Below are 16,048 nucleotides of genomic sequence, written 5' to 3'. Positions count from 1 at the left end.
GTATAGCCGCCGACTTCTGTTTGTTTTTTCGTTTGTTTGGTAGTTCGTTTTGCATATAATCACCGCACATAATTCAGCGTTAGTCCATTGTGTATGTCACGTCCTTTTAGAATATAAATTTCATTGTATAAGTAATAAAAATAAGTTGATTACGTAACTTTCGCGCTTTTATGTAACCAAAGGAATTACTTTCGGTGAAAGTACAGTAGACATGCACAAACATAAAAAATTAAATAATTATTGTTGTTATTTTGTATTCAATAGAACGTTTATCATCATGGTTTACTGATAAATGCGAAAGTTGTTTATGAATGACAGATCCATGTTTTATATAAGCTGGACGAACAATTGAAGGTATTTTTGATATATTTTTGTTTTGCGATTTTTCGTTTTTTAAATTGCGTTTTTTGCACTATATGGTAAATCTGTTTTTTTTTTAATTTTTACTAGTACATCCCTCTGCTTCACTTTACAAATCAGTTTCGAATAAAACCTGAATTAAACATTGGTGTTTTCAATTCTCTACTAATACTGTTCATTTTTAAATTACAGGAGGATAGCTATGTAGAATCAAAATCTTCCGTAGGTTTCGCAGCCCTTTATACAGGGTGTATCATAATTAATGGCGTAAACGCATACAGTTGAAAGTATACGATACTAGAAGCAAAAAAGTCTCAGTAAACATGGGGTCGAAAATGGATACCGTAAGGGCTACGAGCAATTTTTCATCTTCTACTGGAAGCTCTTTGCTTTCCACATTTTGGGAAGTAGTAGTATGGACCAAAACAAGAAAAAATGTCCAGTAAACATTTGCTCTAAAATGCATATCTTAAAAAGTTGTGAGCAATTGTTCATTAGAAGAGTTGTGTTTCGGTAGCGAAGATGAGCATGTGCGCAAAGCTCTTAAGGTATGGATTTTAGAGCACATTTTTACTGGATATTTTTTTCTTGTTTTGGTCCACATTACCATTTACCAAAATATGGAAAGGAAAGAGCTTTCAGTAGAAGAGATTTACTTCACAGTATCGAAGATGAAAAATTGCATTTTCGACGCTATGTGTATTGAGACTTTTTTGCTTCTAGTATCGTGTACTTTCAACTGTATGCGTTCACGCCATTAATTATGATACACCCTGTATATCGTCACTCAGTTTCTAGATGGTTCACCGCTTCCGGATTCCAGGGGAAACTAGTAAGACACTGATCGGATATGTAAACGTAACGCGGATACGATCGTAAACTGACAAAGGCTACAAGGAAAAACTGCGGCAGTCTACGTTTACTTAAGGAAGTTTTACAGCTCTAGCTTTCACTCTAGTGGGCTGTTTTTACTAGTGGTATAATGAGCTGCTGAGAAATACGTGCCCAGTATTAATGTAATGGTCACAGACCTCCTGTGAGTCTTCATGTCGCAACTTAAGCAAAGGGAAAATAGACCAAGGAAGTAATAACTCTAAACTGCTGCAGCGTAAGGTACTATTATTCCTCCATAAACTACGGTTTCCCAGACACTAATCGACTTTCGCCCCCATTAGCCACAGCGCCAAGTGTCAACTTAATTTGCGCGTGTAGTAGTCATTAACATCAGTGTCCGCCAGGGAGACTCCCCCCCCCCCCTCCCCTCCCTAGAATTTATGATGCGCAGTATTTGCTAATTAAAGAATTATGATACATATCTAGGAGTGATTGCCGCGATTCCGTTGAACCTATCGCTTAGTTGCTTGTAGCATTACGTGGCTGTGCGCAATGCGACAATACTATCGGGTTAGCAGTTGCTGTATGACTTCCATTGTTTGCAATTTCAGAGTCGTGTCGTGGTCATTAGGCTCTCACCTTATCACTCAATAGAACTTACCATTAACCCTGCCGCCCTCAATTTAGAAAAGGTTTGAAATTTGTTGGAAGTCGGTATGTGCTCTCATTCTTAAATAATGAGTGAATGTAGACTAGTTAATTTCCATGCCGTGAGTTAAGCTGTTCCTAACTGCAGTGCGTTGAGCATAAGACTATGACTCTTAGTAAATAAATTATGACCGCATTTTAACTTTTTAAATTCGGTAGCCTCTCCCCGGTGTTATTCAATATGTATATTGAGCAAGCAGTAAAGGAAACAAAAGAAAAACTCGGAGTAGGTATTAGTCCATGGAGAAGAATTAAAAACTTTGAGGTTCGCCGATGACATAGTAATTCTGTCAGAAACAGCAAAGGACTTGGAAGAGCAGTTGAACGGAATGGACAGTGTCTTGAAAGGAGGATATAAGAAGAACATCAACTAAAGCAAAACGAGGATAATGGAATGTAGTCGAATTAAATCGGGTGATGCTGCTGGAATTAGATTAGGAAATGAGACACTTAAAGTAGTAAAGGAGGTTTGCTATTTGGGGAGCAAAATAACTGATGATGGTCGAAGTAGGAGGGATATAAAATGTAGACTGGCGATGGCAAGGAAAGCGTTTCTGAAGAAGAGAAATTTGTTAACATCGAGTATAGATTTAAGTGTCAGGAAGTCGTTTCTGAAAGTATTTGTATGGAGTGTAGCCATGTATGGAAGTGAAACATGGACGATAAATAGTATGGACAAGAAGAGAATAGAAGCTTTCGAAATGTGGTGCTATAGAAGAATGCTGAAGATTAGGTGGGTAGATCACATAACTAATGAGGAGGTATTGAATAGAGTTGGGGAGAAGAGGAGGTTGTGGCACAACTTGAGTAGAAGAAGGGACCGGTTGGTAGGACATGCTCTGAGGCATCAAGGGATCGCCAATTTAGCATTGGAGGGCAGCGTGGAGGGTAAAAATCGTAGTGGGAGGCCAAGAGATGAATACACCAAGCAGATTCAGAAGGATGTAGGTTGCAGTAAGTACTGGGAGATGAAAAAGCTTGCACAGGATAGAGTAGCATGGAGAGCGGCATCAAACCAGTCTCAGGACTGAAGACCCCAACAACAACATATGTTGAAAAACAAAATTTTAGCTGCCGCTGGAAGCCCTACGTAGGGAACCTGCAAATGCGATCGCGCCCCGGATCAGCCGCTTAGTAATTACAAGTTAAAGGCAAAACATTTTTTGTTGTGACAGGTGCCCGTTTATCTCCGCTCATCTCCTGTTCCCGGTTTATGAAAATACGATTTATTTTTAGGATTTCGTTCACGTAATATGTTCAGTCCAATAGCGAGAAAGTTCGCCGTATGTTGAAAATTCGGCAGTCTCGTCGGGAAACGCGTTTTCCCAAGCTCCCATGTATTGTCTTAATAATTTGCTGCCGTATATAAAGCTAAAATGAAAAGATAGCGCAGCCTATCCAGAACGTACCCGTGCCAGTTTCATGTGTCTACATTGAGTAATTTGCGAGTTAAACGAAATGTAAGATGACGCGTGTGGGACATTGCTGTACTTCTCCGCGCCAGCATGTGCTGCTGCCTCGGGTCATTTTGAACAGAGTATAACAAGGGTCTTGCCGTCATGGGAACCTAAGATTGTGAGAGTTAAATATTTGTTTACAGAGAGATTTTATCGGGATGGTAAATGATTATAGTGTCGCTATAACATGACGGTAGCAAAATATTTGAATCTTGTAGTTTTAAAGGGACATCTATCCGTACGTAGTCTGGTGGTTTTTAGTTTGCTGTTGCTTCAGATAGTATATTTGTAACTGCACAAACTGACATTAAATTAAGGCCGGCCAGGGTGGCCGAGCGGTTATAGGCGCTACAGTCTGGAACCGCGCGACTGCTACGGTCGCAGGTTCGAATCCTGCCTCGGGCATGGATGTGTGTGATGTCCTTAGGTTAGTTAGGCTTAAGTAGTTCTAAGTTCTAGGGACTGATGACCTTAGAAGTTAAGTCCCATAGTGCTCAGAGCCATTTTTTTGACATTAAAGCGGTATTAGTCCGTCAGTTAGTGTGCATTCTATAGGATTCTGAAATACAATTTTATTTAGGGGCATCAATCAAATTGAAAATAAAGCTCACATAGCAGCTCTGACGATGCTGGATATAATGTAATACTTTCTACTCGCACCTCTAGACAGCATTACCAGTGGTGTTGAGAAGAAAACAAAATGCTAGAAATTGCTTTGATTGTTGTACATTGTTGTCCACGCACCTAAACATGCATTGCACTATTGCCTGGCAGTAGTGTGTACCGATTATTTGCAATGCAAAGAATGCTTCCAAGAGTATACTACAAGAATACACCCAACTTCGTTTGTTCTCTGACAACTGCTCAATTCAGGATAAGAATTACACTCTCACAGCCAATAGATTTCCCTTGTGCTCAACCAATCCTGGGAAACTGAACATTAATTTCTGGTGAGAGGACACAGTTCCATACCCTGTGGTAAGGAATGCGGCGTTAGAAAAAGGCAACTATCTACGAAGAAATTTTGAAGAGGTCTGTAATGAACGACAGCCAAGACGACGAGTCATTGGACTGTGAGATACTGATTATTCTTGTAGAATGATGTATTACTATATTCAAACAGAATTGTACGGGTCATACTGTTTGCAGTCGTGATAGTGTTGATGTGAATAAAAAGGAGTGCACGATTTCAGTATCTTTTACGTTTTTCTTTTCTTAAAGCATCAGTTTCCAGTTTTTAATGATTAATTACATTACTAAAATATAACATTAGAAATTCAGTCTCTTGTCTGACTGCATCGTGGAACATAAAAATACCAATACAGATCGCCATATAAAATTATTATACAAATTAAAGTTTCGTTTGTTTCCCACAAATGTGCCTCAGTTGATTCAATCCACTTTAAAAATATACGATTCATTTATTTTCGTGCAAATGAAAAACTTGAAATGTTACATGCAAATTTTCTATACAGAATTTTAAAATGGCTTTGATGCATACACATCTGTGAAGTATGCTGAAATGTATGCGTCACTCTAACTACAAATCGTCTACAAACCAGCAGCTTTACTGACGTGAGTAATGTAGTTACGTTTGAAAGCAATGTCTGTAAAGAGTGAAACACAATTACTAGTAACCTTCCTGGAACGATGATGATGTCGATTTGATGTGATTTTTGTAAAACAGATGCACAGTTATTTCGTTTAACTCGCAAATTATTCAGTGCAGAAACATGAAACTGACACAAGTGCGTTCTGAATAGACTGCGCTGTCTTTTTATTTGAGTTTTATTTACGGCAACAAATTATAAAGCTAATATATGGGGAAATGCATTTCCCGACGACGCACCGAATTTCCGACATATGGTAAACTTTTCCGCTACTGAACTGGACTAATCTAATCATATTATGTGAACGAAATCTTATAAACTAGGTCTTAGTAAGCTCGAAACCGGGAACTCGGTCAGAAATCAAATAACAGGAGATAAGCAGAGTGCTATGGGACGCCTAATGCTCCGATCATGCATCAAAAGCTAAGCGGTCACCAGTTTGATTTCATTACAAGAAACTGATCGCTGCGTTTATAATTATTCTGTTATGTTTTCTGATCGTGCTTACGCCTGTCATGACAAAAAATGTTTTGCCTTTAATTTGGGTCCACCTCTGTAATTAATAAGCGGCTAATCCGGGGCTCGATCCCATTTGCAGGCTGCCTGGCTTCCAGGAGCAACAAAAATATGTTTTTCAATATTTCATACAGTTATTGACCGAATTTAAAAAGTTAAAATGCGGTCATAATTTATTCATTAAGAGCTATATTCTTATGCCAAAGGTATTGCAGTTAGGAACTCTGTTTAAGCCTTAAGAGGGCGTAACTCATGGCATGGAAAATACTGCCTTCGTTCAGCCAGTATGTAAACACTTTTCCTCCAGCTTGATCTTTCACAATCTTCTATAAGGACATTTCACTATGGCCCTCACTTCACATCACGGATACTCCGCAAATCACACTCTAGTACCTGGCAGAGGATTCATCGAACTACCTTCACAATAATTCTAATCTCGAAAAGCGCCGAAACGGCAGACACTATCATTCTGTTCAAGCTCTGATTTCCCTGATTTTATTATGACGATCGTTTCTCCCCATGTAGATCGGCATCAACAGAATACTTTCGCATTCGGAATAGATAGCTGGTGATTGAAATTTCGTGAGAAAATTCCGCCGCAACGAAAAACGCCTTTGGTTTAGTGGTGTCCACCCAAATTCCTGTATCATGTCAGTGATACCGAGGGTCACTCCGAAAGAAATGCACACTCTTTTGTAAAAATACAGTTTTCACTCTGCATGTGTGAAAGTTTTACAGTGTGTAGATACATCCTTCCCGCTTGTTTTCAAATTTAGTTCAACCTGTTCCCATGATTGTCGCCGTCACATCATGTCTTCAAGATGGCTGCTACACTTGTTCGTCAGAAGCAACATGCTGTCATAGAATTCCTGTGCTGTGAAAACGAGACAGTGGGAAACATCCACAAGAGGTTGGAAAAGGTGTATGGAGTTGCTGCTGTCGATCGCAGTACAGTTAGTCGGTGGGCAAGCAGGTTACGCGATGAAAGCGGGCACGGCAATATAGAGGATTGTCTTCTCAGCGGCAGGCCTCGTACTGCACACACTCCAGACAATGTGCAGAGTGTTAACGAATTGGTGACTGCTGACAGACGCATCACAGTGAACGAATTGTCACGCTACGTTGGGATAGGGGAAGGAAGTGTTTGCAGAATACTGAAAGTGTTGAAAAAGGTTTGTGCCAGGTGGGTTTCCAAGATGTTGACAATGGCTCACAAAGAAACAAGAAAAACGGTATGGAGCGAACTTTTGGAACAGTACGAGAATGGTGGAGATGAATTTCTTGGAAGAATTGTGACATGTGATGAAACATGGCCCCATCATTTTTCACCAGAGACGAAGAGGCAATCAATGGAGTGGCATCATGCAAATTCACCCAAGAAAAAAATAATCGAAACCACACCTTATACTGGAAAAGTTATGGCTACGGTGTTTTTCGATTCCGAAGGACACTTGCTTGTGGACATCATGCCAAGTGGAACCACGATAAATTCTGATGCATATGTGAAGACACTGAAGAAACTTCAAGCTCGACTGAGTCGTGTTCGACGTACATCGGCAAAAGCAGGATGTTTTGCTGCTGCACAATGTACGACCACATGTCAGTCAAAAAACCATGGAAGCGATCACAAAATTCGGATGGACAACGCTGAAACAACCGCCTTACAGTCCTGACCTGGCTCCACGTGACTATCATCTCTTTGAGAAACTGGAAGACACTCTTCGTGGAACAAGGTTAGAAGATGATGACTCCCTTGTGCACGCTGCCAAACAGTGGCTCCAACAGGTTGGTCCAGAATTTTACCGTGCGGATATACAGGCGCTGGTTCCAAGATGGCGTGAGGCAGTTGAGAGGGATGGAAATTATGTGGAAAAATGAATATATTGTTCCTAAAGGATGTATCTACACACTGCAAAACTTTCAAACATGTAGAATAAAAGATCGATTAAAAAAATTAGTGTGCATTTCTTTTGGAGTGACCCTCGTACAAAATGCTCTGCTCTTCCTTGAACTTTCTCGATGCAATCCGTTAATCCTGTCTGGTGAGATCCCAGACCGCGGAGCACTATACCAAATGAGGGCGGACAAGCGTTGTGTAGGCAGTCTCTTAAGTAGATCTGTTGTATTTTCTAAGTGTTCTTTGGTTTGTCTTCCCCACAACATTTTCTATGTGTTGTTTCCAATTTAAATTGTTCGTAATGGTAATTCTTAGGTATTTAGTTCATTTTACGGCCTTTAGATTTGACCGATTTATTTGGTAATCGAAGTTTAACGGATTCCTTTTAGCACTAATGTAGGAGACCTCACACTTTTCATTATTTAGGGTCAATTCTCAATTTTCGCACCATACAGATATCTTTTCAAAATCTTTTTGCAGATGATAAACGACAGCAACCAACCTAAGACGGCTGTTCAGATTGTCTCCCAAATGATTTACGTGGATAAGGAACAGCAGAGGGCCTATAACACTACCTGGGGGAACGCCAAAAATCACTTCTGTTTTTACTCGAAGACTTTCCGTCAATTACTACGATCTGTGACCTCTCTGACAGGAAATTACGAATCCAGTCACATAACTGGGACGATATTCCATAAGCCCGCAATTTCACCACAGGCTGCTGGTGTGGTACAGTGTCAAAAGCCTTCCGGAAATCTAGAAATGCGGAATCAATTTTAAATCCCTTGTCAATAGCACTCAACACTTAGTGTGTGTAAAGAGAGAGTTTTTCACAAAAGCGATGTTTAACACCGAAATATTCCACAATGCATTTCAAATTTTTCGATTGAATATTCATCCACAAGAGAGGTCAGATATTTGAAAGTGAAATATTATTTACGTTTTACAATAGCAGGACAGAGCTGACGCCTAAGGTGCATAGAAATAAGAACACAGGTCAGTCAACCAATTTTCATAAAACAAAATATTAAGTGAAAAATGAGCTCTAATGAAGGAGAAAAAATAAGTTGTTTATAACGTTATTAATTACGTAAAAACATAATCGTAAACGGGTCATGTTTACTTTGTTATAAATACTGTTTAGTGTGTAAGTATATATTTTCGATAGCAAAAAGAAAGTCGATGTTTTGAAAGGTTCCGCTTCGCAGCACTTCACAACACATAATTGATCAAGAACGTGCGTTACGAAGTTTTCCTTGGCCATTAATAAACTTTATCGTTATTAGTTCCTCAATTCCGATATCATACTCTGACTTTTTGTGTAACGGATTGTAACTCATAATAACCTCACTTTCACCTTTCGGTCTGGGCTAAGTGAATTGACGTGAAAGCCAGTGTGAATTAGCCTTTTATGTATTCCTCCCACTCCAAGGTCCGTAGTATTTTGTTCCAAGTTCTGGAAGCTTGTCTCTAAGTGACAGTACCAGGCGGAAGAAAAAGTGTAAGTTGATAGATCACGTAATATTTTTGTCAGATTTGAGATTTAAACAAGGGGAGACCAACCCGCGGGCCGCATGCAGCTCAAAGCTAGTATCAGCGCGGCCCAAGAAGTGAACATGTGTCACAAGATCGGTAAAAAATAAAAATAAATAAAAATATACTGTAAAATTTCGATTACGTACAGTTATGATAAACAGAGTACTTTCAATTGAAACTCCCGCTACACGATGATTTGTCTCGTCGGTCCATTCATTTTTTTTTGTTCTCTGCTGTTGTTAGTGCTAATGTTATATGCGGCCCAAAGTACTCGTTCTCTTCAAATGCGGCCCGGCTAAACTAAGAGGTCGATCACCCCTGATTTAGTACAAATCGATGGTTTTTATGGCCGGTATCGAATTTCTTTGACATAGATCTTTGACGTGGTGCTTAAAAGGGGTGTTACTCTGTCGTCATATTTTTTCGTCAAATTTCAAGATGGCGAACAACAACTTGTCGCTATGCGCTGCAGTTGCTAGTACCACAATTGCATAGTGTGTGTGTTTCTAAGAAAAGCGATGGAAAAAAGGAAACATACTTGGATGAAGCCATAGGTATGACGTCGAGATAATAAAAACATTCAGCAAAAAATTATCAATATACCGTAATATTACACGCAACTGAGGAAGACAGGACTACAAAAGTTGAAGATGTCACATTCAGCAAAATTTGTTACGAGAGCGCAAGTGGAGGACGTCAAGTCTTATATATAAATTACTTGCGATTGGATGACAGTGTATTTCAGTATTTGCTCAGTGGAGTGGCTTTCATATTACAAAACAGAATACTCTGTTGAGAAAAGCTATATTTGCCGAAGACAGGCGAACTGTGATTTCTTGATACAGGAGTGAGCTACTCTAGTTTACAACGCAGCACTCGAATATCACATTGCACATTAATCAAAATAATTCCAGAAACGTGTGAAGCGATTTATAAAACACTGAAGAGAGAATGTGTGAAGGTAAATAAATGCTTCGTATAGTATGTGGGCAATAAGAACTATTTTCATTTTGGAATAATTTAATTAATGGGATTAGTGTTCCAATAACTACAAAATTAATAAGAACTACGAAAACAGATGAAGCGCTTTTTAACTTGTGGCATCCAGAGTTCAAAAACAGACAAAAGTAGAGTGGAGACCTAAGAAAGAATTTTTTTGTTTTAGAATGTGATCACGTCGTCTGTTCGGCTTGCTGAAAGGCTGCCCGGATGTTTCCAGACGTAGGAGTGGCTGGTTGTAGCGGTGGTTGTGGACAAGAAGTCACCTGCAGCATATTCCCCCTGCCCACCAACACACAATTAATAGCATGCGATGTGACACTTGCTCACCCCCACCCTAGTCAAAAATGGTTAAAATGGCTCTGAGCACTATCGGACTTGACTTCTGGGGTCATCAGTCCCCTAGAACTTAGAAACGACTTTTATGATCAAATCTACGGCGAGGCCCAAGAATTGAACACATTTATTTGGCGACAGGCGAGAGTTGACAAAGTTCCCTATTACACCATTAAATTTGTTTGACATAAATATTCGATATATCACCTTTGACAAAGAAATATGATAGTGTAATACCGGCCTAAAGAGACTACTTTCAATTTGAAACTCCCGCCACACGATGATATATCTCGTCGATCCGATCCAGTCCTTTTTTGTTCTCCGTTGTTATTGCTAGTGCTAAGTATGTTAAGTGAGACCAAAAAATACAAATCCTCTTCTAATGTGGCCCGTGTAAGGCCGGTATTACACTATAAAATTTCTTTGTCAATAATATTTGATGGTGTAATAAGGAACTTTGTCAAATGTCATCCAATATTTGATCAAATCTAGGGCCTCGCTGTAGATTTGATCAAAGAAGTCGCTTGTCTTCTGTTCACTGCAATGTGACATGTTACCACATGGAGCGCTAGCATCGCTGCAGTGTTCTGTCGTCGGTAGTGCTTTTATAAACATTGCCGGCAAATACAATTGGTGTGTGCCGACAACTAAAGAATTAATAGAGATGTATGAAGCTGATGAGGCGCTTTACAGCGTGAGGCACCCTGAATACAAAAATAGTTGAAGAAGATTGGAGACCTGACCTGACCTAACTTAACCTAACCCTCTCCTGTAGCAAGGAATCGGACTGTTACAGTGAGCCTGTCTTCTGCAGATGTAGCAGTTCTTAAGTGAATATTGTGCTTTGTGATATGAAGATACAGTTCACTGAGCACATACAGAAATGTATGCTCATCCATTCTTAAGTAATTGATATACGACTTGACGTCCTCCACTATAAGCTCATGTAACAAGTTTTGTTGAACGCTTTTATCGTGTCGTCGTAAAACCCACGGCTTCACCCAGGTATGTTTCCATTTTTCTCCCGCTTCTCTTCCGCATGTGCGCACAGTGCAATTGTGGTACATGCAACTGCTGCAGTTAATGACAAGTTGTTGTTGTCAGCCATCTTGAACTTTGACGAAAAGTATGATGACAGTGTAATACCCCTTCTAGCGCTACGTCAAAGATCTTTCTCAAACATATTTGACGGAATATTTGATCACATCTTTGACAAAGAAATTTGATAGTGTAATTCCGGCGTAAGCTAAAGGGCCGGTCTCCTTTGACTTAGACAGTACAGATCGATTATTCGGCCGCCAGACAGCTTGTGCCTGCTCTCTGCCTGCAGAACTTCGTGGTGCGGCAGTCGAGCCAGCCTGACACGATGGCGATATCCGTGCGGCTGCCGGCGGGCAAGGGTCCTTACATCGAGCACTACCTGGTGCAGGCGCACGGCGGCCGCCTCGGGCTCGAGAGCTCCGACAACCGCTTCGACAACATCCCGTCGCTCGTCGCACACTACTCACAGTGCTGGTAAGTGCAAACTCTGCTTGTCTAGAGTGTATCCGTGTGATATCTAGGCACAAGTTTAACAACAGTGGACGGCAAATTCTTTTGCCGTAGCACTTTGTTTTGCAAGGTCATCTCACTGTTGTGTAAACACGAACATTTCACAATGCTGTAACGAGTTCCGACCAGCCAGTGGTCGTGTCAGTACAACCGATCGGACAACATTAGGTACAGGTGGCGGACAAAGTCGGGGTCTGTTCATTCGTGTCTATCCACAGTGCTTCAGCATACCGGTATATTTTCATGACTTCCTGTTGTTCGTTACACTTCTTCGAAACAGGCTTCATGAGAATTTGAATTTTTCAAACACTGCAGAATTTAAAACACTTTCTAAACTAATCACAGCAAAATATGCAGTTCATTTTTATTGTATGTATTGCTAAAATAACAACACGCAGTTACCTCCCTGCTCACTCACAGATTATGGTCAGGGAGATAGTATTTCAAATTCGCAACATAACTGTTTGCAAAAACACATTTCGGTTATCACAAATTGTGTTCGCAACCAGACTTTATTACTCATCATTCCAGCCTTAGAGAAATTATTCCACCCCATGATTCCATCAATGGAGAAATTTTCCAAATTTTTATTTTAAAAATCAAGAAGTAATTATCTTGTGAATTCTTCTGGGGTCCTGAATCAAATTTTAATATCTTTCAGCCTGCATGCATTTCATGCAAATCCTCCTACAATTCTCCAAACAAATCGGAACACCACACTGTTGACACGGATTTCTTCTTTTCCACTTCAAACAAGGACTGCAAAAGGCTGATGTTTACCGTTATTCAAAACATTATTTCTATATTTGAGGCCAGTATCTCCAAAACAGCACGTTTTCTCCGAGACTTATCGGAATCTGTTGCAGTCCAGGCAGCTGCAAGGTAATGTTGAGTTGCCTTGTTCTTATGTTAGTTAGCGCGCCTTCTATTTTGTCCATCGAAATCAAACCGAGCGAGCACATCCTGATTTAGGTTTTCCGTGATTTCCCTAAATCACTTCAGGCAAATGCCGGGATGATTCCTTTGAAAGGGCACGGTCGATTTCCTTCCCAATCCTTCCCTAATCAGATGGGACCGACGACTCGCTGTCAACCAACCATCGAAATCATCTTTTTGTTTGTACCAAAGAAGTACGCTTCTCCATTGTCATCACCTGTCGCGTTGTCATCACTTTCAGTTTCCTGTTCCGAATTGGTATCGTGATCACTAAATCATTATCACTGTCATCAAAGCTGTCATCTGAGAATTCACTGAGGCAGTCGTTAAGTCACGTCCGTCTCGCATAGAGAACATTGCATAGAAGGGCTAGCGTTCCTTACCACGGAGAAACGGTAACGTTCAACAAAAACACGACTTGCAAACACTATTGTACGTATTGTTGGATGTAAGGTCCGCCAGTTATGCGAAACCTCGCTTTTTTCCAAATTCCCAAACGTGTTTCAGCACCACTGTGCTATCAACAGTGGGTTTGTTTTATTTAATTGTAATGTGCACATTTTTACTAAATGATTACAAAGTTATGTGGATATTTAGTTCAAACAATAATTCGTTTCATTTTGTTAATACCTTTACACTTGGTGTGCATGATCTTTCAGGACCATTTGTGCATTATTTATTACAGGTGGCTTGTCATCTGCAGCTGAACGATGTTGATGAGAAATTTTGTTGGGAGTTAACCTATCATTTTATGCTCTAAACGTAATTTAGTTTGTCGCCATATTTCGCGCATATGATGGTTTTTACTAAAGTTTTCGTGTGGCAAGCCCTTTCATTCTCAGCATCATATTAAGATGTTGTGAAGCACACTTAAATATAACACGTATTTTCACAAATAAGGTCGTAAAAGCACATTGTACTTCACCAAAACAGTGTAATTGTGGTTGTGTGTCCCAGCCCAGTCGGTGTTCATTTGTTCACCAGTGAGTTCGGCTCCAAATTTTCATTACATCACTCTGTTGCTGCGTACAAGTGTTATCATGCAAAAATGACACACTAAAAGTATTAAAGAGCGCAGTTGCATCAAATTCCTGCCAACAATATATGTGATTATTAGCTCGTAGGTAACTGCTTCATTGTGGGGTTGTGCTGCTAGCTCGGAATCTGGGTCATTTTTGATGTGCATTGGCAGGAGAGCCAACCCAGGAATACTAGAGGAAGCCGAAAGGCACGCGTTTTAGCTCACGCAGGCTGGCGTGAGGTCTGGAACAGGAAAGGGAAATTAGACTTCAGAAAAACGGACGTAGCTGGTGGAATACTTAACTTTAATTCATTAATGGTGAACGTCGGTCTGACGGTACATGAATTACAAGATCAATAGCAACTGATAATGGCGCCTTGCTAGGTCGTAGCAAATGTAGCTGAAGGCTATGCTAACTATCGTCTCGGCAAATGAGAGCGTATTTTGTCAGTGAACCATCGCTAGCAAAGTCGGTTGTACAACTGGGGCGAATGCTAGGAAGTCTCTCTAGACCTGCCGTGTGGCGACGCTCGGTCTGCAATCACTGATAGTGGCGATACGCGGGTCCGACGTCTACTAACGGACCGCGGCCGATTTAAAGGCTACCACCTGGCGGTGACACCACAATTTTCTTGCCCTGATCGTATATATAATTACTGCTGCTCATTTTGACTGGTAGCGTATCACCATGATAGCTGAATCAATAATGAAAGAATGGGTACGGTCTCGCTATTATAAAACAACAATGGAATGGCGCAAGACAATGTTATTTATGATTGGCGCACTGTACACATGGGACGCCCGCCGGAAGGTTAACAAGAAACTTCTTAAACATACTAATGGTTCAGAGACGAAAATCTCTTTTAGCACTGTCTCCAAAAACATATTTTTTGAGTTTATGTAATCGTAATATATTGAACAATATCTGCTTAAATTTTTACTAAAATGAAACTTCAGTATGGTTAAATACTGCAGATATTTGAAATAGTTAACATAAAAAGTTCCCGAGAAAAATTATTCACCACTTCTTTTGGAAACTTCTTCATACTTCGAATGTACAACAGTTTTCTTTCTCAATTTGCCGCTGTTGTATCTCTTAGAATTTTGTTGCCCTTTTCTGACTATCACATCTACCTTTGCTTGCATGAGCTTCCTTTGTGCCGAAGTTCTGCTTGATTTTCCGTTGGGTAATACTTCCCTCTTTGTTGAGACCATTATTGCTATGCATACGCATAAATTTGATTGTATGATATTACCACAAAACTGTCATTTATTGAGTAAGGCATTTGTTGTGCTTGGTCACATCTACTATTGGGCAAGGGGGGGGGGGGGGGGTAGGAGACTCCATGACCAACTTAATTATTCTTACATTTTTGGATTAAGTATAACTAAAAAATTTGAAGTAATTTTAGAATCTGGTAGAAAATCCTTTAAAGGCACTTTTATTCAAAATTTTAGTTTAAAAAGGCATACAGCTGCACTACAGTAGCTACAGAAGGTGTAGATAAAGTACGTATGGCTAGTGTAGACACATCACCATGTAGAGTGCCTGTGAGCCACTCCCCTTCACCCTATCTCCCCTCCCTCTTGAAAATTGGGCACAGTGTTGTGGAACGCTCATGTGATTGTATTGTAAAAATATATGGAAAACAAAAGATTTTTAGCAACCAGTCACTTAATCTCTGTGGAAAGACTGCAGTTTTTTCCCATTATGTGGGCATCAGTGATTATTTCTGTTGCAATAATTTCATCAAATACTTGTTATGTGCTGAAAATGATGACAGGTGGCCCATCAGGGTTGGTCACAGCTATTCTGTTTTGGTAACAAAGGACCAGGGAAAGCTATTTCAGTCACAGAGATTATGTCGTTTACAAAACTAGATCCCAGCAATGGCAGGGAGTATTCTGCTGATGGAAGGGTAGGGAGCAAGTTAATGTCAAATTTGAAAAGAGGGAAGAGATGTCTAAGACTGAGTAAAATAACATAAGGAAGGTATATGAATCAAGGTACACTATAGATATATAATAAGCCATGGCTGCAAAATACTAACACGAATTCTTTACAGACGAATGGAAAAATGGGTAGAAGGCGACCTTGAGGAAGATCAGTTTGGACTCCGTAGAAATATTGGAACACGCGAGGCAATACTGACCCTATGACTTATCTTAGAAAATATATTAAGGAAAGACAAACCTACGTTTCTAGCATTTGTAGACTTAGAGAAAGCTTTTCACAATGTTGACTGGAATACTCTCTTTCAAATTCTGAAGGTGGCAGGAGTAAAAT

At 40.1% G+C, this 16,048-nt stretch overlaps 1 protein-coding gene across 4 annotated transcripts in view; it reads left to right on the top strand.

Moving 5' to 3' along the window:
• The window catches only part of LOC126424745 (protein sprint), a 551,880-nt gene that overhangs the window by 446,449 nt on the left and 89,383 nt on the right, over positions 1-16,048 (top strand). For all 4 annotated transcript variants that reach the window (XM_050087464.1, XM_050087463.1, XM_050087465.1 and 1 more), the window contains one exon: positions 11,584-11,768. In XM_050087464.1, the coding sequence (XP_049943421.1) occupies positions 11,584-11,768 (185 nt within the window). The remainder of the gene's footprint in view (positions 1-11,583; positions 11,769-16,048) is intronic.

Source organism: Schistocerca serialis, chromosome 10, assembly GCF_023864345.2.
Source record: "Schistocerca serialis cubense isolate TAMUIC-IGC-003099 chromosome 10, iqSchSeri2.2, whole genome shotgun sequence".
Classification (NCBI taxonomy): domain Eukaryota; kingdom Metazoa; phylum Arthropoda; class Insecta; order Orthoptera; family Acrididae; genus Schistocerca; species Schistocerca serialis.
This window is presented reverse-complemented; position numbering and strand designations above follow the sequence as displayed.